This window comes from Miscanthus floridulus, chromosome 19 (assembly GCF_019320115.1).
Source record: "Miscanthus floridulus cultivar M001 chromosome 19, ASM1932011v1, whole genome shotgun sequence".
NCBI classification, from domain to species: Eukaryota; Viridiplantae; Streptophyta; class Magnoliopsida; order Poales; family Poaceae; genus Miscanthus; species Miscanthus floridulus.
Window position 1 is genome coordinate 98,097,947 of NC_089598.1, and position 21,319 is coordinate 98,119,265.

The following is a 21,319-nucleotide window of genomic DNA, read 5'->3' on the forward strand; positions in this document are numbered from 1 at the left end:
TAAAACCTCATGGAGCGTACCACCACTCCTTCTAGATATATTCCTGCCCTTTATGAAACCAGTTTGATTTCTGTCAATTATTTCGTTAGCTACAGGAGTCAATTTGTTGGTAAGCGTTTTAGTGATCCATTTATAGTCCACATTTAAAAGACAAATAGGTCTATACTGTTTTATAACATTGGCCTCCTTGACCTTAGGCACTAAAGTAATCACTCCGAAATTCATCCTTTTTATGTCTAGATGCTCTGCATGGAAATCTTTGAATAGGGCAAGGATGTCATCCTTTATGACTTCCCAAAAGGTTTTGAAGAAAGAAACCCCAAAGCCGTTCGGACCAGGGGCAGAATTGGAATTCATCTCCATGATGACTCCCTTTCTCCTGTATGTCAAAGTCCCTAACTAAATACTCTTTGGCATCCGAGGAGAGTGTCAAATTTGTGGGCCAGAAACTGGGTTTGAGGGACAAGTAGCAAGGATCACTAGCCCCAAAAAGTGACTTATAGTAAGCAACTATGTGAGCAGTGATCTCCTTTTAACTTCTGATCTCCCCCTGATCAGATTCAAGAAAGGAAATTGAATTCTTCCTCCTACCATTGGCAAATTAGTGGTAGAAGTGAGTGTTTGAATCCCCCATCAAAACCCACTTCTTGCCGGCCCTTTGCCTCCAGGGCGGTGTGCTTCTGAGTGGCTACTACAGCATCCCTGACTATAGGCAGTTCCACATTGATCAGTACCTTTCTTCTTTGTGTTGACTGTTGTTTAAGATTCATGTGACTCGTTTGTGTAAGAACTGTCTTTGTTTTGAGTCTCTAGTCTCTAGCCCAAATGGGAAAAAAAACAAGTTGGCCAGCTTTGAAAAAAAAAATTCACCCTAACCACATCTCTTGCACAGAAGATGAGAGGGGAACGTGCTCCCATCCCCACAGCTGTGAGGATGGATGCCCCCAAGCTGACACGTTGTAACTGTACATACCGCCATAGGGGCAAGCCAAGCCCTGCGTCAACGTCTGCAGCGGCGGTTCCACATTTACGGCCGTGATGTGGGCATTGGGTTCCTCGGGGCCGTGTTTGGCGTGGTGGCGACACTTCTAGTCGCTTACGTCTTGAGAAATATAATTCTGGTTCCATTCCTAATTAAAGTATATAAAAATTGACTATATTTATATCTAAAGAAAGTATCAATATTTATTACATCATAGGTATATTTTAAAATATATTCCATAACGAATCCGATGATATTCATTTGGTGTCTTAAATATTAATATTTTCGTATCTAAACTTAGTAAAACTTGAGGCAATTTGACTTGCATTGGTATTGTGCTTGAATTGTGTTCTACATGAGTTGACTTTGATGTGCAAACACAAGTAAATTGGGCACGTACAAAAGTATGCTTATTTAATTTTCACAAATAGTTGATGGAGATAGAGGATTTTTTTTCGCCATATATTACACTATGGAGGAATGACTCGTGCGCGCCATATTACACGGTGGAATGACTCGTGTGCGGTGCGCCCAGCCGCAGTTGAACGTGCCCCGAACCTAACTTTTTTAGATAATGTAAGAAGATCCAGCTTCATCCTCCAAGTGAAATGTTATTCGCACAAACGGTCATTTAGCCTGTTTTTTAATTGATTATTTATTCTATTTTTTTAAATGCCGGTTTATTCCGTTTATTAAGTGTCCCTTTAGCCTGAATAACCACTAGACGGCAAGTGACCGATTTGGATAGCACTGGTGACTGATGAGGAATTAGACCAAATTTATTACTCATGAACCTAAAGGGACACTTAAAATATTTAACAATCTCAGAAGCAAGAAAAAAGAACGTAATTTAAGTGTCTGAGTACATGACACAAACACTTAAAATATTTAACAATCTCAGAAGCCAAGAAAAAAGAACGTAATTTGTAAAATCATCCTAAAAGACATAACCTAACTAACGGTCAGAACTCCGAAGCCCACTGCACCTACCGGCTCGTCATGCTCGATCACCTAGTGCGTCTATGTATCACCTACGTGCTGAACAGATGCAAATACAACAACCTTTCCGCTCATATCATCTGCCTCCCGCCCGGGCGGGCACGTTCGTCGTCAATGGAGAGCAGCGCCATCATCCAGGCCAAGCTGGTGGGTGCAAATGTGCAATACACACACATACACTAGGCATGCAGGACTTGCGCGCACGCACGGCACTCTCGCTCGCTAACACAGCGCCATGGATTTTGTTTGCAGGTGCTTCTCGGGGACCTGGGCGCCGGGAAGACGAGCATTGTCGTTCGGTTCGCCAAAGGGCTCTACTACGAGTGCCAGGCACGCACCACATGCCTCGTGATGCATGCTACGATACTTGTGGTTTGGTTTTCCCGATCTCGTTTTTATATATTCTGACGTGTTAGTTTCCAGGAGTCGACGATCGGAGCCGCCTTCTTCTCGCAGGTGCTGGCCCTGGACGAGGCCACCGTGAAGCTCGACATCTGGGACACCGCCGGCCAGGAGCGCTACCACAGCCTCGCCCCTATGTACTACCGCGGCGCCGCCGCGGCCGTCGTCGTCTTCGACATCACGAGCACGGTAGGTGTCTGCTGACGACTGACCGACCTCGCTCGAACTCAGATGCCTGCTTCCGACTAAACATCGTCGTCGGTCGATTTGCAAAGTGGCAACTGCATTGCACTGCACACCTGATTGATAAGCTGAAAGGCTCCTGCTCTGATTCGATCGGGTCGTGCAGGACTCGTACGTGCGAGCAAAGAGATGGGTGGACGAGCTTCAGAGACAGGGTAGTGAGTACTTGGCAGTACATGGCTACATTTCATTTCATCAATTTTATATTTTCAGTAGTTCTCCAAATCGGCTCCAAGAGTTGCTGTTGTTGGCTTGTTGCACATGTTGATAAAAAATAGGGAATCCACATCTGGTGATGGCATTAGTGGGCAACAAGGTCGATTTGCAAGAAAGGCGGCAGGTTGGGACTCAGGTACGCACAACTGTATATCCCTGCAATCCCTTCTCCTTAGTGTGTTGCTGAATAACCTGGTCCGCGATCCTTTCTCCTTCAGGAAGCCATGGACTACGCGGAAGCAAACGGCCTGTTCTTCACAGAGACCTCGGCCAAGACAGCGCAGAACGTCAGCGAGCTGTTCTACGAGCTTGGCAAGCGCTTGCTGTCTCAGCTTCAGTTTTGTGAATTGTTATGCTGTCGTGTCGGTCACCAGCTAACCGTGTCTGTGCTTGTGCATTGCCAGCTGAAAGGCTGGTGAAGTTGAGGCCTAATCGTCCCGCAGGAATGATCCTGCACGACGGCCAGCATAGCGGCGGCGGCAGCAAGTGGCGCTTCTGCTGCTCCGGCTGACACTGTATTTACAGGCGTGAGTTATTGTCAAAACCAAGCAATAGTGGTCTATAATTTGCAGGCGTGACTTATTTACAGGTGACTACATCAGATTATATATTTACGCATCAAGAAAATTTTCAGGGGAAAGATAGCAGAGGATTCTGCATGAACTGAGCTTTTGCTTTGTTAAAAATTGTACATCAAAAGTGGTAAATAAAAAATACACAAAATTTGCAGTTTGCATATCAGCCTATAAACAAAGAATAACTATGCACCATCACTCGTAGTCTATAACTTAAGCTCTACACATGCAAGGGGTGAGAGGGTTCTCCCATAGGTCATAGTGCGGGAACGTGGGTTCGGGGAGGCCGGTCCGTGTCTGATGGGTGATCATCACGTCCTCCACGAAAGTCGCCCAAGGCATGTAAGGGTCACCGAAGAACTTGGACATGAGACCCTTGTCTGGCTTGATTGACTTGAGCCTGTGGCGGCCCATGTAGCGACGGTAGCCGATGATCAGCTTGGCGAAATTGCCACCGTGGGTCATGACGAACACATCTGACTTCAGGCATACCAGGAAGTCCAGCGCAGCAAGGCTGGTTACATGCTTCTTGAAAGGCTCCATCTCCTCCTTGCTTGCAAGATCTTCTTTGCTAACCTGCAATTACCAAAGGCTAGGTCAGTTGTATGTACCTTGGTTAGCTGTTTCTTGGGAAAATTCTATAAATATACAGTGGTAACAAGAAGGTAGCTATCTCAATTATACATATTCCTTTTGAGAATCTTTTGCATTCTGGTTATATTTGAAATAGCAAAGGCAGGAAAAGGAAGACCTGCTAGATAAAGTAAACATCAGAAGCACCTACCAGATTGGGGAACATATTCCTCAAGGGTGCCATTCTGTTGTTTCCGCCATACACCTGCCCTGATGCAACATATATCTGAGTTTCCTTCGTATACCCCATCGCACGCAAAATAATTCCTATTTCCCCAGGCTCAAGCGGGCAGCGGCCTTCTTTTCTCTTTTCTAGTGCTAATGACCATAAGTGAGATCCATTCTGCAAGCAACAAGAGAACAGTATATTCAAATAGTGCATTCTCCACTAAAGAAAGACTCACCATTCTTTCATAAAATGTAAGGAAAAATGAAAATTGACATCACCTTGTACCGCCTTGGCCATTGCTGCTGTCTGTAAGTAGCCATCATGGTTTTCTCCTCCCTAGTTCCAGCAAAATCACAAAATGAAAGGCCCACCATCCCTTTCTCAAATCGCAAATGAAGAGCCCTTTGGATGCAGGTATAATTGAGTATGAGATATCAATTTGTCAACTGCAGACTGCCGACTCTTAATAGAAGAGAGCAAACTAAGCTTACATGTATGGATTTAAACTTCCTGTTCGGTTCCTCATCCTTGTTGCTAGCTTGTCAGCCATATCTTCAATGTCAGGTAGAAACTTCAAAGCATGATAATTAACTCGGCACCTCAGTCGGTTAATCTCCATTGGAACATTATCATATCTGAAACGGAATGCTTATACATAACTAACACATCTAAAGATGTATCTCAAGGGTAAGACAATGGTTTACTTATATTGCCATCTTGATGCTGTGATACACTTACCCTAACCTATCAACAAACGGCTTGATAGACATTATCTTTTTCTCTTTGATCCTTGGAAGCACATTGTCAATATAAAATTGTGCTGATGCATACTTTGGGACATTTTTCACAGTGCGCCTGTTACAACAAACATACAAAACCTTAGAGGTGAGAGTTACAAACACAATCTCTAGCTGAAACAACTTTGTGTAAGGATAATAACTCTTGCAAAAACAAAAGTGAACAATACAAGTCCAGCAGCAATTTCCAGTCAGGTTGCCCTTCTGGTTCATGTGGTTGATGTGTAATAATCCTCACTAACAATCATAGTGCTTATATTGATGACAAAAAGTAGTATCACCAATATCAGTATAAATCCTGTATGTAATTTTTAGCAACAAGCTATTCAGTAGATAACAGTTAAGACACAATGGATAGCTGAAAATGAAGCAACTAACTTTATACTAGTGAAAAGCTCATCCTTTTCTGTAAACCAGTCAGGAATATCTCGAACAATGCGCACATCCTCCTTCAGATAATTTATAAAATGGTCTACATCAAAAATGTCTTCGAATTTCCTGCACAAAGAGATAGAAGTTCTCAACTAGTACAGGAATCACGAAAAGAGAACACATAGGATAACCATAAGTTGTTTAAAAGGAAATCATAGTTCATCACTTACGTTTGATCTTTCCATATTTGGTCCTGCTTTAGCACTGGCAGAATAAGTGTGGCATTCATTATCTTAGCAATTGCAACAGCATTACATATCTGTAAACAAATCAAATATCCCAACAAAATTAATAAATGTGCAATGCTACAAAGATAACATGAAGACAAAAATTCTGGCAACAGAATGATGATCTTCTGAAACTCTAGTATTAAGAACGAAACATCATAAAGAAAAATTATAAAGTAGAAAAAAAATTAGTTAGGTCAACATTTTCCATTTTAAGTCTAAATAATGAAATAACTCAGGAATTTACTCTTTACAAGGCAACTATTCAAAGAGGAAAAAATTGTGAAAGGCACATGCGTACAGCTATACGTTGCTGGTTTAATCCACCCTCAGCATGAATAAATATAAACCCAGAAGTTTCATTCTCTGACACGAGGTCTGCAAAATAGAGATCAAACTGGTTGTTGTCAAGATCAAACCATAGCTTCAAGTGAATGTTTGTCTCGTGCTAAGTTCCAGATTGATAAACAAAAACAATAATGAGGAAATAACACAATTTGAAAAATCATGACTTGCAAAGTAAAAATTCTTTCCTAAGAGGGCATATAGCCATGTACAATGGAGATCCTTAGACATGGTGCTTTGGTAATAAAATTGGCAGGTGCTTATAAGGTGAATAAGGTGCTTAAGTTATCTCTACAAGCTTAAGATGTGCTAACAAATTGGTTGAGCCTATTTAGACTCAAATTTGCTTCAGAATTCAGATAGATTAACTTTTATACAGATGCTTGGCGTGACAACATCATATCTTTAACAGGCATTATTGGAATCAAAGAGGTTCCGACTTGCAACTTTTTTTTCTTGGCGTTGTTCTACTTTAAATTTACTCTGCCGTTATAGAGATTGCTATCCATGGTTATTTTCTCCAACCATTGTAACTCCAGACGAAGAGTGGCACGTCATCAAATGAAAAACTATCATGGCTCACACCCAAGTCAATAATAACAAATCAGGGTGATAAATGCAGCAAATGGCTTCCACGAAGTTAGCAACTAAAGCAACCACCCAATTAGCATCTACTTTTTAGCCAGAACACTCTGATTTTGTACTTGCCTGAGACCTCATGGCTCTGACGCTCAGCACACGGCTTCCACGAAGTCGCTGCTGCATGAGGATTCTCCCACAGAGTGTCCCGCTGGCTAACCTACAGCATAATAATACCAAGCCAAACAAAATCACATTCAGGCTCCAATCATATTGCATGCACAATCAGGTTCCCCTGAATGCATTGCTCAAGTGAAGGCCTCTTTACTCTTTACCCTGGGGCAATGGAGCCGAATCCCCTCCTTGCGGCACAGGTACGGCGCGTTCTAGGGGTCCAGCACCAACACGAGCGTAAGCAGCGAGTTAGAGATCTCGATGAAACGTAACGAATATGAGAGGAAGAAGCGATGAGGGAACCAGGAACTGACGAGGCGTGCCCAGACGGAAGGCGCGGAGAAGAGCGCAGCGAGGGCGAAGCAGGCGATTGCAGCGACCAGGATCCGGTAGGAGGCGGAGGCGGTGGGGGACCTGGGGTCCTCGAGCGCAAGGAGGGAGCGGACTGGGGGCGGGAGTGACCACCTCTGGTGGGGGCGGAGCCCGTCCTTGCCGCCAGCGCCGCCGCCGACGCGTGGGGACGCGACCAAGGGCGACGACGCGGACGCCGCCTCGGCGTCGTGCTTGGAAGGGGAGCTGGTGGCGCGGGTCGCCGCCGCCGCCGCCGTGGCGTGCCGCAGCTCGGCCATGGCGCCGCCGGCCCCGCCGCGCGGCGTATGTGCGGCGGGTGCTGCACTGACGCTTCTTTTCCCTCGCTCCTTCCGCGGCGGCGCTTGTGTGTAGTCTGTAGTGTCGCGGTGGCGGAGGCGACGGTAGCGAACTGTTCGGATCTCCGGACTCCCCGAGTGAAGTGAGGCGAGGTCGGGTTCGTTGGACTGGGCCGCAGGCCCTGCGTTACCCGAACAGAACAGGTGTGCCACGGTCACCGACGCACCGGCTTGCCGCCTTCTAGATGTGCTCACTGTTTTCCTGGACATCCTTCTAAATTTCAACTGATTTATGCAAAGTTTCTTCTACTTTCAAATAGGTATTTTTCAAACATTTGATCACTATGTCCTATATTCTTGAGAGATTTGAAGCTCATTTAACCATCTTCGTCGGATCTGTCAGTCGTTCGCTACAGCTTCAACAGAGATTTGACAACACCGACGTAATTCTGTTGTGAGTGCCGTACCTCTGCTCGCCAGATCTCCCGTGGCACGGTATAAGCAAAGGCACTTCACATTTGGTCATTTTAAAATCTGGGAGTGACAGTTGGGGCACTGACAGAGTGACAATAACGCAAGGATTTTTGCGGAACAAATCATTCACAAGCAAAGCTGAGCATCGAAGCAAATCTATTTGGACTATGTAATATGTATATTAACGATTGAAGCCTGCATCTGATTCTGATGCTGATCTACTGCTAACATTTCATCACACGGGAAAAACAAAAAAGTCGGACACTATATTACAATTAGAGGATTAGGACCTCGCCGGTGCCCAGTTAACTACAACTAGGACTAGGATCAAAACGAGAGCTACTGCTGCTACGATGAATCTTGCAACGACTGATTCCAAAGTTTTTTCCTCACGATCAAGACTCTTTCGTCACTTGTTGTGAGCGCATCTTTCTTAGGCCTCACCTCAAATGTCCAGTCATCCCACCTTAGCGCTGGTAAAAGCTTCTTGATGTAGTTTACGACAGCAGCTTTGTCTCTGATGATGGCGTACCCATAAGGCCTAAGGATGCGGTCCATCTCAATCAGAAGATCCTCCAGGCTACATCCCTGCTTCTCTATCTCAGAAAATAGGAGCCAGGCGTGAAGGAGGTCGTAGGTGCGTGGGTATGTCGAGAATGATTCACACCTTCAGTTAAACAAATCGTAAATGAAGAATTTTAGCACCAGCCATATGTAACAGCAAGTAAAGCAGACACAGGACAATGCACAGAAATTTCTTTCAGTGGTTACCACCATGTCAGGTATAAGTTAACAATAGAAGAGGTTACAAATGGAAAGAAGGGTCTTTCAAAGAAAAAACAAATGGAAAGAAGCAACAGAACAGGGCACCTGGATCAGATGCATTGATAGGCCTCGTGTTTTTCTTTTTTCCTTTGTTTTTCAGTTTTCTATAGTCATAATAACGATCCAGGTAATTTTCTAATGGATAGAACTATGGCCTCAAGGCTCAAACGCTACATCCACATGTTCCAAAATATGACAGCCAAACTACCTCAATTTCTGAAAACCATGTTTATAACTGCAACCACTATGCTAGTTGCACAGACTAAGAATTAGAATTACACACAGTTACATCTTAGAAGTCAAACAGGATAATATCACCCTTTCCACACATGAAAATGAATTTTATATGGACAACCATGAGAAAACAAGTTGACAATTTATATTTTTGGCTAATTAATTGCAAACATAGTCATGCAATCAAACTGATATCTCTATGCCACAAGACAACACAAATGTAACAGTTATAATTTCTAGGTATGCAAATTCCACCTTGAAACAATTAAATCATAGATGGCAAGTAGGTAAAAAAAATCTTACCAATCATGGGTAGTCCCCATTAAACCACGATCATATATAACCTTCAGCTTTCTAGATTCCATGAAAGGAATTACATTCATTACCCAGACATCCTTTTTCTTCAGAGATGCTGCAAATCCGCCAAGGTTAGCACTCATATCCATAACATTTCTAAAGGAATCCTTTCGTATCTCAGGCTTCATGTGCTTCCAGTACTGAATTACTCTAGAATGCCAAATCTCCTGCAAACAATATTTCAAGGTCAAATAGATCGCCATCAAAAAGGGGTACGTGTGCCCATATTGCAAAACACTGATGTTCCATACTAACTCACATTGTCCTCAGAAAAATTGCCAGAACTGATTCCAAGCTCTTTCAGGCAAGTTGGTGGTGCTGTGAGCCTTTGTGGCCAGGGAAGTAATTCGCTACCTTTAGCCTTGTTAACTCCTGTTTAGGTGAAAAAAACAAATAACCAATACGGCCGACACATGATTGATACCTGAGCTATTTAGTATAAAATGACAACTAGGTTCACCATTTCCTTACGAAACATGCAAGGAGAATTTGATTTGTAGTTCCAAAATCAGAAGAGGATGCACGTTGGAACTCAACCAAATACAGAAATACAAGGCTATGATTCTCAGATTACATATGGTGGTTCAGCACGGAAAGTTGAACAGAATTCTAGAAAATGGTACAGCAGGTCATATTGTAACAGTAAAAATTCAAAAAATTATAGGATAATCATTTCACCAATGGTCGCCAGTAACTATGTTTTGTGACTGTCCTAATACAATTTTTAAGGTATTTCAAGAAAAGGCGCCAAAATAGGCCCTGTGGTGTGTGTGCGAAAAATAGTAGAAGGTAACCAACAAAGGTGAGGAGGCATCACCGACAAAACTTAAGAAAAGAAGGGAGTAATCTATGAGATGTACTCATCTACATTTGCACAACAAACAGGGAGATGGTATCTTCCTGCAATTGTCAGAGCAAACCATACTTGGGTTTGAGCCTATTGGCAGTTGAATGGGCAACTCGAGCAATAACAATTTGGCTACATGTATTTTTCTTCACATATAATCAATATAAAATTCAAACTCCACAAGGGGGTATAAACTATTATGGTATTTGATGATCTCAAGGAAAATGAAGGGAATGAACTAACTCTTAGAGAATGGAGTTAGGCATGCTTTCATGGGTACATTCCAAGCAGCATCAGGATCATCATCACGTTCGCACATGGGGGGAAGTGTTCCAGGCTCTCTCCTCATATAGCATCCATTAGTCAATGGTTTAGCCCATATCACCGTCTGGTTTTTCTTAGATGCAACCCGCCAACACATCCTTCGAGCAAGGTCACTCATCTGTCTCCATATCTTCCTGTTGAAGGGGTCCAAAGCATAGGCCTCCGGTGATGAATACACAAAATATCCTCCAGGCCTTAATACCCTATCCACTTCCAGCAACAAGACACCATCCCTCTGCAGCCAGTCAATCCGACAACGAGAGCAGTGTGCCATTTCGAACAAGTGGCTTGGGTATGGCAGCCTCCTTGTACCCAGCACACCAAGGGTAGCCGGGATCCCTCTCTCAAGGGCAAACTGAATTTGATTTTCATGCATGTCATTGGGAGCGAGAGACATCGCAAGTATATTATGCGAAAGAAGGTAAGCGCCGAAGCTGGCAACCCCACAGCCGACATCAAGCAAATTCCTGATGTTCCCACCATTGTTGAGCTTGTCATTTGGAAAATTCAGCATCTACCACCACAGATGAAAAACATTGGTCACATTAGCCTACGATAGCAACCATCAATCGTGTGCAGTAGATTAGCCTCAGGAATATCTCAAACCTGCGCAAGGTGCACAATATACTTGTCAGCGCCAGTGTGGAAGTGGGTGCCCCCACCAGGGAAGTTGATCTTATCGCCATTGACGACCATCCACCGCTGGTCTGACTTCTCAGCAGCAAGGTGCGGGTGTGGTATGTTGGCCTTCCAGACCTCGTCCCTGCTCCTCGGCCACCTGATGGGCACCTAAGCACGCATCGCGCGCACATCACATCACATCAGCAAGGTGCAAGTGCAACACAGCACTCTGCAATGTAACACACGGTGGCTTCTCCCTCACCTGGTATCCGTCGGGCGGTGGGATGAGACAGTTGAGGCGACGCGGCGCCGGCGGGCAGTGGCGCTCGTAGTGCTCCATGAGGGAGAGGTTGAGCCGGAGCCGGAGCTGGTAGTGGAGGCCCCGGTCCAAGCACGGGATCAGCTCCAAGTGCCGCGCGTCGCACACCTGTTCGATTTCGAACCCCACGACACACGCACGCGGGGTCAGCACACTGAGCAAAGCACAGACCGCCATCACGACTCCGTTAACGAAGCAAGCAGAGGGCGCGGGTGTTGGGCGGCCGCGGTGCGCACCGGGATGGAGGAGACGACGAGGCCTGCTGGGAGCGCTTCCGTCCCCTGGGACCGGAACCGCAGCCGGAGGGGAAGGCGAGGGCGCGCGCGGCGGATGGAGGGGGCGAAGGCGGCGCCGTAGAAGACGCAGAGGAGCGCGAGCGCCACGACGGCCGCCGCGAGGAGGGACGCGAACGCGCGCCGGCCGAGCGCGCCACCCCCGCCTGCTCCCCGGCCCTGCGGCGGCGGCGGCGGCCTCATTGCCGTTCCCGCTCGCGCCGCGCGGCGTCGCGTGTTTACTTCACTGGTCGGGCGGCGTCGGCATGAGTGGTAGCGGCGGCGGAGCGTGCGTGGGGCTCACCGCTCGCGGCTTGGGGTCTCACGCACGAGGACGCGGAACGGCGGAAGGGAAAACGCGTACTGGCGCCGTAGGTACCAGAGCAAATGAGAGCGGCCGATTGGTGGGGTGGGAGCAGGATGGCAAGGAGGCGCGGCAGCCGGCAGGGAAGCCGGAAGCGGGTGGGGGCCGCGGTCCCGTCAGGCCGTCACCCGTGTGACGGTGTGAATGCGTGGCCGTGTCCTCCTCGTGAGACTGAAAACCAAGTCACGACTCACGAAACGCTGCAAGCCCACTGGGCCAAACGAGAATCCGCATTCCCAGGCCCGCTTAGGCATACGCTCCTCCTCGTCTCAGGCGCCGCCCCTCAGCGTCCCTCACAAGCCGCTCCCAAAATCCCAAAACCCTCTCCTCTCGAGAATCACCGCGGCGGAGAGAAGCCGCCGGGGACCCCGTCGCGTGCCTTTCTTCCTCGACGAGCCACGATGAACGGAATATTTGAGTACTGGGGTTCGTACTGTACGCCGAGATCTTCCCTTTTATTCTTTTATTCTCCGATCGCGCCTGCTTTAGTGGATATTAGGGTGCATCGCCCTGTTTGTATTGTGTCTCTGTCTCGTCGTTTGCTATTTTGTGCTGGTAATCGCTGATGCTGGATCCAATGTAGAAAGAGTGAGAGGTTCGATCAACCTGTTCATCCCCTAGGGTTCGTAGATGACCTTTGTGCGATTTTGCGTTCGGCTTGTTTGTCTCGGTCTGTTGATTGGGGAAAGGTTTTGGTTGTTTCCTGGGTGAGGCTGGTTGGTTCGGGTTAAGACTCCGACTTGTCTGCCACTGTTTTCCAGTAGTATGTATTGCTGCTTAAAAAAAAAGGACGAACCAAGTGCAGAGAGCTCCCGCTCTGTGCGGGGTCTGGAAAGGGTGTCAGTGGCAAGCTTTACCCTCGCCTATGCAATGCGAGGAGACCACGACTCGAACCCGGGACCTTCCGATCATAGGCGGTAAGACTCTACCGCTGGCACTAGGCCCGCCCTTCTAATTTTTTAGCTTTTCATGAACTGCTTCCTTCTGTAAATTTTGTTGATTGGTGTGATTCAGTCTTGTAATTCCATGAATTTAGGGATGGGTGATTTTTAGCTTATGCCGCCATTGCAGCAGTGGTACATGGTAAATCAGAATGCTCCGTGACTGACAAGGTCGAGGGAGACAAGTTTAGTTTGCAAGGTTTTTCAGCTTTTCATGAACGGTAGAAGGTTTCCTATCAAATCAGGTAAACATGATGCTGTGATAGTGTGATTACATTGTGCTTGTGTAGGTTTAACATTACATTTACTCCAATGCACCTAGATAGATGAGTATAATTGGATGCTTACTCATCTATCTGGTGTGTGTGTCAATGGCCTTGTTCCCTTAGTATAAACATGATCCAATCCTTTGACGATATAAATGCAATTGATGTTATAATTGGATGTTAGAACAAAGTGGTGGAAACTGAAAGGGGAGAAGTCAGAGGTATTCAGGGAAAGGGTTATCAAAGAGGGCTCTTGGAAGGAAGAAGATGACATAAACAACATGTGGGAGAAGATGGCAACCAACATTCGGAAGGTGGCATCAGAGGTGTGTGGAGTAACCAAAGGAAGTGGAGGCGAGGCTAAAGATACTTGGTGGTGGAACGAGGAAGTCCAAAGAGCTATTAAGAAGAAGAAAGAATGCTATAGACGCTTATACCATGACAGGAGTGTGGACAACATAGAGAAGTACAAGGTGACAAAGAAGACTGCAAAGCGAGTTGTAAGTGTGGCAAAGGGTAGAGCGTACGAGGATCTTTACCAACATTTGAGTACGAAGGAAGGAGAGAATGACATTTATAGGATGTCTATGGTTCGTGAGAGAAAGACAAAGGACTTCAACCAAGTTAGGTGCATTAAGGATGAAAGGGAGCATCTCTTGGTGAAGGAGGATGAGATCCGACATCGATGGCAAGAGTATTTTGACAAATTGTTCAATGGTGAGAATACGGACACAACCTTTCAGTTGGATGACTCTTTTGATGACACCAATAGTCGCTTTGTGCGGAGAATCCAAGAATCCGAGGTCAGAGAGGCGTTGAAAAGGATGAAATGAGGTAAGGCGATGGGACCTGATGGTATCCCAATTGAGGTGTGGAGATGTCTCAGAGACATAGCTATAGCATGGCTAACCAAGCTGTTCAACCATATTTTTCGATCGAACAAGATGTCTGACGAGTGAAGGAGAAGTATATTGGTACCGATCTACAAGAATAAAGGGGATATTCAAAGTTGTACTAATTACCGGGGAATTAAGTTGATGAGACATACTATGAAGCTATGGGAGAGAGTTATCGAGCATCGCTTGAGAGCAATAACGCGGGTCTCTATGAACCAATTTGGTTTCATGCCCGGAAGGTCAACCATGGAAGCCATTTTCTTAGTAAGACAAGTTATGGAGCGGTATATGAACCAATTTGGTTTCATGCCCGGAAGGTCAACCATGGAAGCCATTTTTTTAATAAGACAAGTTATGGAGCGGTATAGGGAGAAGAAGAAGGACCTACACATGGTTTTTATTGATTTGGAGAAGGCTTATGATAAAATACCAAGGAATGTTATGTGGTGGGCTTTGGACAAACATAAAGTCACAACAAAGTACGTCGGGTTCATTAAGGACATGTACCACAATGCTGTGACTGATGTTCGAACAAGTGATGGAGACACGGATGACTTTTCGATTAGGATAGGACTACATCAAGGGTCAGCTTTGAGTCCTTATCTGTTTGCCTTAGTGATGGATGAGGTCACAAGGGACATACAAGGGGACATCCCTTGGTGTATGCTTTTCGCGGACGATGTAATGCTAGTTGATGAAAGCCAGACATGAGTCAATCAGAAACTGGAGTTATGGCGGGAGACTTTGGAGTCCAAAGGTTTTAGGCTCAGTAGAACTAAACTGAGTATATGAGATCTAACTTCGGCACTACTACTCGGGAAGAGGAATATATTGATTTGGAAGGTCAAGTAGTGCCTAGAAAGGATATCTTTCGATATTTAGGATCAATGCTATAGAGAGACGGGGATATTGACGAAGATGTTAGCCATAGAATCAAAGCAGGGTGGATGAAGTGGCGTTAAGCATCTGGTGTCCTATGTGACAAAAGGGTACCACAGAAGCTAAAAGGTAAGTTTTATAGGACGGCGATTAGACCTGCTATGTTGTATGGTGCAGAATGTTGGCCTACGAAAAGACGACATGTTCAACAGATAAGTGTCGTGGAAATGCGTATGTTGCGTTGGATCTGCGGTTATACAGGAAGGGATCGAGTTCGGGACGATGATATACGTGATAGATTAGGGGTAGCACCAATTGAAGAAAAGCTTGTCCAACACCGGTTGAAATGGTTTAGACATGTCCAACGGAGACCTCCAGAGGCACCGGTGCGTACTGGAATCCTAAGCCAGGATAGTAACGTGAAGAGAGGCAGAGGAAGACCGAAGTTGACTTGGGTAGAGGCAATAAAAGAAGACTTGAAAGGATGGAATATACCCAAAGACTTAGCCTTAGATAGGAGTGCTTGGAAAACAGCTATTCACGTGCCTGAACCTTGATTACTTCTGCTGGGTTTCAACTCTAGCCTACCCCAACTTGTTTGGGACTTAAAGGCTTTGTTGTTGTTGTTGTTGTTGATGTTATAATTGGATGTTAGCACTGCCAATGGCCTTGTTCCTTAGAAGAAATATCCTATTTTCCTGCAATTTGCTACTATGTCAATAGTTTATCTTTATCTTACTTATTGTGGATACTAAAAGGTATGCTAACATTACTAGGAGTTGTAGTCAGACCTGGAGCGACAGTGAAGTGTGACCCAGGAGAGTTCTGGTGCCATGTTTCACAGGTTGGTTTCTACTAGTAATAATGACTCTTTGTTTATCTTGTTTTTGGGAGGTTCCTGTTTTTTTTTTACTTTTCAGTTGTTGGTCTTTTAAGATAGCATTACAGGATAGCAAGGGGAATGAGGATGTGAAAGTTTTTGTGAAGGTTAATGGCAAAGAGTTTCCAATTGGAACACTATCAGTTGACAAATGCCCTCAGTATACAACTAGTTTGGTATTCGAGAAGGAGTTTGAGTTCCTACACACCTCGAAAACCAGCACCATCTCTGCCCTTGGCTACAAATTTAGGCATTGCAAGAGAAAATATCCTTCCATTTTACTTTCTTCAATATTTTCAAAGAAGCTCGAACACAAATTTCTGTTCCTTAACCGCTTCTCTGTCTTTTATCACATATGACAGTGAAACAAGTACTGAAGAAGGTAATGCTCTTGTTCTTTCAATATTGGATATCCCTATTTTTTTATCACTTGGCATAAGCAGCATAGCGATTGATGTTTCAGATGATGAATCTGATGAGGAGGTTCCACAGGCTATTCCATTATACCCTAACGCAGATGGTATATCCTTGTTCTACAAAGAAATTTTGTTTTTATGAGTTAAGATTGCATTTCTTCTCTCTGCATTATGACTGCACACATATACATGTTTAGCACATTTATCCACTATCCTCATTGTATATGTCACAGAATCCGCTAAATTAGATAATATGAGCTCACATTTGGATCCTTGAAGCACTCACTTGCTTAACATTGTTTACGTTCAGATGATAAAAGCAAAGAAAGTAAATGTGGTGTGGAGAAGCCTGCTGCTACTGAGTCCTCTAAAGCAAAGGTTTGCTTGGAGGAAGCAAAGAATCCTGACAAGCATAAAGCTGATGTTGGTGGCACTGACGATGATGAAAGTGACGAAGATGTTGATTCAGAAGGTGGTGAATCGGGTGATGATGAGGTTGGTATAAGTGATGAATCATGACTGAGATATCATTTCCTCCATGTTTCAGTTTTTTCTCTCATTTGTCTAGATTGTTTTATTGTGATACCGGTATAAAGAATTGAGTGAGCAGCCAAAGTATAAGTCATTTTGTTGTATTACTGAAGATAACCTAGGTAATCATCTATTGTGAACCAAATTTCTTATGTATACGATTATACTTTTTTTCCTGTGTTTATTACTGTATATACTACTATTGGTTATTTGGTTTGGGTCTTTTATCCATTTCCTGAACCTACACCTTTTTCAGCCTGAAACTGGGCATTGTTCCTGTAAGTGCACGATGCATTTCTACCAGCACTGGATATCATGTGTATTCTGACCATATTATTCTTTTGCATGACATGGTTGATGCTCAGAATTCTAGTGATGAGGATGATGGTGAGAGTTCAAATGAAGAAGATGATGAAGACTCTCCAAAGGTGTGAGCTTTTTAAGCTGACTTTTTGTTACATTCTCCTTAATCTTTGTTTTGTTTGATATCCTGATATTAGTTTTTTATGCAGAGTGCTAAGCGCAAGAATAGGCCAGCAGAAACACCCTTGAAGACACCTCTAGGGAAGAAGGCAAGGATCACAACACCGTCTATGGGCAAAAAAACTGGTGAGAAGCTTTTCATTAACTTGTATAGCTCTCAGTTCTTTTCCATGGCACCGGAACCTCACTTTGTGATGTACTTTGCAGTCAGTGATGATGCTAAGAAAAGTAACCACGTCCATGTTGCAACCCCTTATCCATCATTGAAGCAGGTGAAGATGGCTCGCTCAATCATTGACAGCTCTAATCAATCCACTGGCTATGCCTGCAAGTCGTGCAGCAAGTAATTTCTCGCCTCTTGTATCAGAAATTCTTCCAACTAAATGCGTTCATGCATTCTCACACATGGACGTCCTTTTTGGTCTTGTTCAGGACTTTCTACTCTTCCGTCGGTCTTGAAACTCATTGCAAAGTGAAGCACAGTACACGTAAGTGAAGGAGCATTCATGGACTAGGGTGTTCAGGAAGTTCGTTATCAGGCAACTGAATTGTGGGTTGGAAAGTGCTGTAAAGAAGTGTGTTTCATTCGTTTACTGCTAAGCAGGATCACAATGTCTGATGCCTTTTGGTCTTCTAGAACATGTTAGTGTACTGCTACGCTGCTGTTTTATCTGCCCAGATTTTCTGCCGAATGGCTAATTGAGATTTTCTGGACGAATGATGCCTGGCTGCATTGCACTTGCACCTTGCGTGTTCTAGCTTGTAGCGGGTGTTGAGAATTTTAAGATAGAATCCCTCAGTTTCTTACGTAGGGCATACTAGGATTTGAAAGAATGAAAGGTAAAACTTTTTGACTAATAATTAGTCAAAACTAGCGTTTGAAAGTAGAGGTTGTCGATGTTTTACCATCGATAGCCTGTCATGGGGGTACCCAGGATAGTTGTTCGGGCTTCGACGAATAGCGGAATTCGGCGGTTACGCAAAGAGACTCATGATTTATACTGGTTCAGGCCCTCGACTTGGTCGAGTAATAACCTTACGTCCAGTTTTGGCATTAGCCTGTTTGTGTTGTATTGCTCTGAGTATCGGGTATCTGTCCTCCTCTTACAATGGGTACCCTCGCCAGCCCTTTATAGTCCATGCGCTGAGAGGTGTTGTTTGTGTCCTATTCGGATACAAGGTCAGAGTCCTAAGCTACACTTCGGGCGCCTTTCCTTGTATAGTTCGAGTTGGAGTTTTGGTTTTGCACGTTGCTTTGCTCCGCTTTCTTCTTGGCGATTGGGCTGTAGGCCTTGTTACCAAGGCCTACCTCCCTGCAGTATGGTCTATGGGGGCCCGTAGGGTTCCCCATCGACAAGCTCCCGAGCATTTCATGATTGAGCTTCAAGGGCCGAGTTGTTGTAGTCTTGATCCGGGTCCTTCTTGAAGTAAAATCTTGAGATGGTCTTCTTTGATTCTTTTTTTGACTGATGTGCACTTTTGCTTGATGTCCTCCGGGTTCTTTTTCCTTTGAGTGCAGCGACTCATTAAGTGTAGTCCCCGAGCCTCTTTTTTTTTTACAAAAAAGCTGGAGGGTCAAAAAATTAAAAATATGTTTTTCTATGGTAGGTACTTGCAGCCCCCGAGCCTTCTCCGGGTTCTTTTCTGTTGAAAAGAAGCTGGAAGAAGGGTCTTGATTTGTACTCCTTTGGTCTTTGTCTTTTGCTAGTCATGGATGGGTTTTGTATAGCCATGAGTGAGCGTCTTCTTTTACTTTTTGTCAGGAATCTTGCTTTTGGGCACTATTCACCTTTGTTGCTTTGTTATTTTGTTCTTTTCCTCTCTCTTTCTTGTGATCTTTAGTCTTGTTTACCTCTGATTTATTATAAATATCTTCTTTGTTGGTTGTGGTTCTGCCTTAAGTAGGAAAATTCTTCTTCAATTCTTTCTTCATTCGTAGATCTGCTGGTGTGTGAGATTGAGCAGCCCCTGGGCTTATGCTTGGTTGGTAATGATCATGCTGCTCTATCTGTTCTTCTGCGTTCGAGCTGCCGCGGCTGCCGCCACTAGGCTCCTTGTTGCAATATTTAAGAATCTTGTCTCTATCTTATGTCTGAGTTTATCCGGTCCTGTTTGGCCGTCTGTAACCTTTGTATTTGTCTTCGATCAATGAGATTTATAATTTTTCTTCGTCCGAGTTCTTTTTCAACTGTAATCCTTTGATACTGTAATTTTGTATGTGAACCTTCACACGTCTCCAAGTTGTTTATTTGGCTGCTTATTGCTGTTGTCATTCTGGTTGTTGGAGAATTCAATGTGTCTTCACGGGTTGTATTGCTGTTGTGGAATATTTTCTTGGATATGCTTTATCTTGTACTGTGGTTGTCTCTATCTTATGATCATCATAAACTTTGTTTCCCCAATTTCTCTTTTCCTTTTCTTTTGACGTGGCTTCTTTTGTTTCTCTATGTGGATGCCTCTGCTTTACTTATTCGTTAGATGAATTGTGTGAGTGATTAGGATTTCTTCCGAGCAGTTGCTTCGTGGTACGTATCCGTAGCTTTGAGTAGACGAGTTGTTTCCATTTATCGTGAAATGACTCTTTGGTAGGTGGAGTGCTTTGTCTGGCTTTTGTTTGTGCCATGTAAACAACTCGGTATGTGTAGAACGTCGTCTTGAGAGACTATCTTTGAGTGCTTTGTCTGGCTCTCGTGCAAACAACTCGGTATAAATTGTTGTTTTGTCAGACTTCATGTTCTTGCTAGTACTGAAAAGACTTAGGATCGGCGATCTTGAGATTGATAAGCCTCTGAGTACTTCATGGTGGAGTTTTGAGAATTTCTTCTTGTTCCTTCAGGTCTTTGCCGAGCAGGGATTACCAGTGCTTTTTTTCCTAGTTTTATGATTTTATGAAGGGTGGCTTTTATCGGTGCATCAACAATGTGGTTTCATATGTTCGGGTTGTTGCCCCTGATGCTCCTTTTGAGCGGATTACTAAAGCTTCTGTAATAGCTGAGTTTTCAAGACACTAGGAGGAGGCCAAAGTATAGCTTAGTGGTCTATCAGACCAAATTCTTGATCAAATGAATGTACTTCCTCCTTCTCTTTCGTCTTCTTGAACAGATGTGAAAAGTCAACCTTCTTTTGATGTCCTTGTAATATACTTTGTCTCTAAATTTTTAAGATGTGAGCAGGCTTCGTCCTGTCTTTTTTTTCTTCTTAGATGTCTTTGAATAATATGGACTAGTTTCGCCCTGTCTTTCCTTGTGGCTTTTTTCTGCTTTGCCATAGCTTGTTTCGCTCTTTGGGTCGGCGACCGAGTTGTTTGGACTGTTTGTGCCGCTCTTTGGTCGAAGTAGTCGATTGTACCGCTCTTGGGGTAGACGATCGAGTTGTTGGAGTGTTTGTGCCCCTTCTTGGGCAACGTAGTCGATCGTGCCGCTCTTGGGGTAGGCGACCGAGTTGTTGGAGTGCTTGTGTCTCTTTCTGGGCGAAGTAGTTGATCGTACCACTCTTAGGGTAGGCGACCGAGCTGTTAGAGTGCTTGTGCCGTTTCTTGGGCGAAGTAGTCGATCGTACCACTCTTGGGGTAGGTGACCGAGTTGTTGGAGTGCTTGTGCCGCTTCTTGGGCAAAGTAGTCGATCGTACCACTCTTGGGGAAGGCGATCGAGTTGTTGGAGTGTTTGTGCTCCTCCTTAGGCAACATAGTCGATCGTGCCGCTCTTGGGGTAGGCGATTGAGTTGTTAGAGTGCTTGTGCTGCTTCTTGGACGAAGTAGTTGATCGTACCACTCTTAGGGTAGGCGACCGAGTTGTTGGAGTGTTTGTGCCGCTTCTTGGGTGAAGTAGTCGATCGTATCACTCTTTGAGTAGGCGGCCGAGTTGTTGGAGTGCTTGTGCCACTTCTTGGGCGAAGTATTCGATTGTACCACTCTTGGGGTAGGCGACCAGACCCGTATAGCACAACTGTTTTTGGGTTGGCTGTTTGCAG

General features: G+C 44.7%; 4 protein-coding genes across 12 annotated transcripts; 2 read left to right on the forward strand and 2 right to left on the reverse strand.

The window, feature by feature from the left end:
- Window positions 1–2,066: 2,066 nt before the first annotated feature.
- Window positions 2,067–3,385, forward strand: LOC136527102 (ras-related protein RHN1-like). Of its 2 annotated transcripts, none has more exons than XM_066519721.1 (7): window positions 2,067–2,128; window positions 2,234–2,311; window positions 2,405–2,572; window positions 2,733–2,784; window positions 2,905–2,978; window positions 3,061–3,154; window positions 3,247–3,385. In XM_066519721.1, exons 1-7 carry the CDS (start codon window positions 2,096–2,098, stop codon window positions 3,351–3,353), a joined length of 606 nt encoding a protein of 201 aa, XP_066375818.1. In that variant the 5' UTR covers window positions 2,067–2,095; the 3' UTR covers window positions 3,354–3,385. The 2 variants fall into 2 exon arrangements, with proteins under 2 accessions (XP_066375818.1, XP_066375819.1); XM_066519722.1 differs by having other exon boundaries at window positions 2,733–2,781.
- Window positions 3,386–3,494: 109 nt separating this feature from the next.
- On the reverse strand, window positions 3,495–7,575 carry LOC136527101 (protein PECTIC ARABINOGALACTAN SYNTHESIS-RELATED-like). Its single transcript, XM_066519720.1, has 11 exons — window positions 7,088–7,575; window positions 6,935–6,985; window positions 6,729–6,819; window positions 5,977–6,053; window positions 5,619–5,707; window positions 5,395–5,514; window positions 4,958–5,074; window positions 4,711–4,854; window positions 4,498–4,621; window positions 4,202–4,393; window positions 3,495–3,993 (listed from the first exon to the last, which is right to left on the reverse strand). The coding sequence occupies exons 1-11, from the start codon at window positions 7,400–7,402 to the stop codon at window positions 3,631–3,633; spliced, it is 1,683 nt and encodes a 560-aa protein (XP_066375817.1). The 5' UTR covers window positions 7,403–7,575; the 3' UTR covers window positions 3,495–3,630.
- A 409-nt stretch (window positions 7,576–7,984) lies between these two features.
- On the reverse strand, window positions 7,985–12,066 carry LOC136528117 (probable methyltransferase PMT9). The gene is made up of 7 exons (XM_066521020.1): window positions 11,658–12,066; window positions 11,365–11,529; window positions 11,088–11,270; window positions 10,401–10,995; window positions 9,570–9,682; window positions 9,257–9,477; window positions 7,985–8,561 (listed from the first exon to the last, which is right to left on the reverse strand). Exons 1-7 carry the CDS (start codon window positions 11,895–11,897, stop codon window positions 8,243–8,245), a joined length of 1,836 nt encoding a protein of 611 aa, XP_066377117.1. The 5' UTR covers window positions 11,898–12,066; the 3' UTR covers window positions 7,985–8,242.
- A 217-nt stretch (window positions 12,067–12,283) lies between these two features.
- LOC136528118 (histone deacetylase HDT2-like) lies at window positions 12,284–18,075 on the forward strand. 8 transcript variants are annotated; one of them, XM_066521024.1, is made up of 11 exons: window positions 12,490–12,974; window positions 13,094–13,243; window positions 15,816–15,883; window positions 15,976–16,184; window positions 16,273–16,301; window positions 16,383–16,439; window positions 16,646–16,830; window positions 17,232–17,294; window positions 17,379–17,475; window positions 17,557–17,692; window positions 17,782–18,075. In XM_066521024.1, exons 2-11 carry the CDS (start codon window positions 13,213–13,215, stop codon window positions 17,843–17,845), a joined length of 939 nt encoding a protein of 312 aa, XP_066377121.1. In that variant the 5' UTR covers window positions 12,490–12,974; window positions 13,094–13,212; the 3' UTR covers window positions 17,846–18,075. The 8 variants fall into 8 exon arrangements, with proteins under 8 accessions (XP_066377125.1, XP_066377119.1, XP_066377118.1 ...); XM_066521027.1 differs by having other exon boundaries at window positions 16,027–16,184; XM_066521026.1 differs by having other exon boundaries at window positions 13,129–13,243.
- Window positions 18,076–21,319: the final 3,244 nt, after the last annotated feature.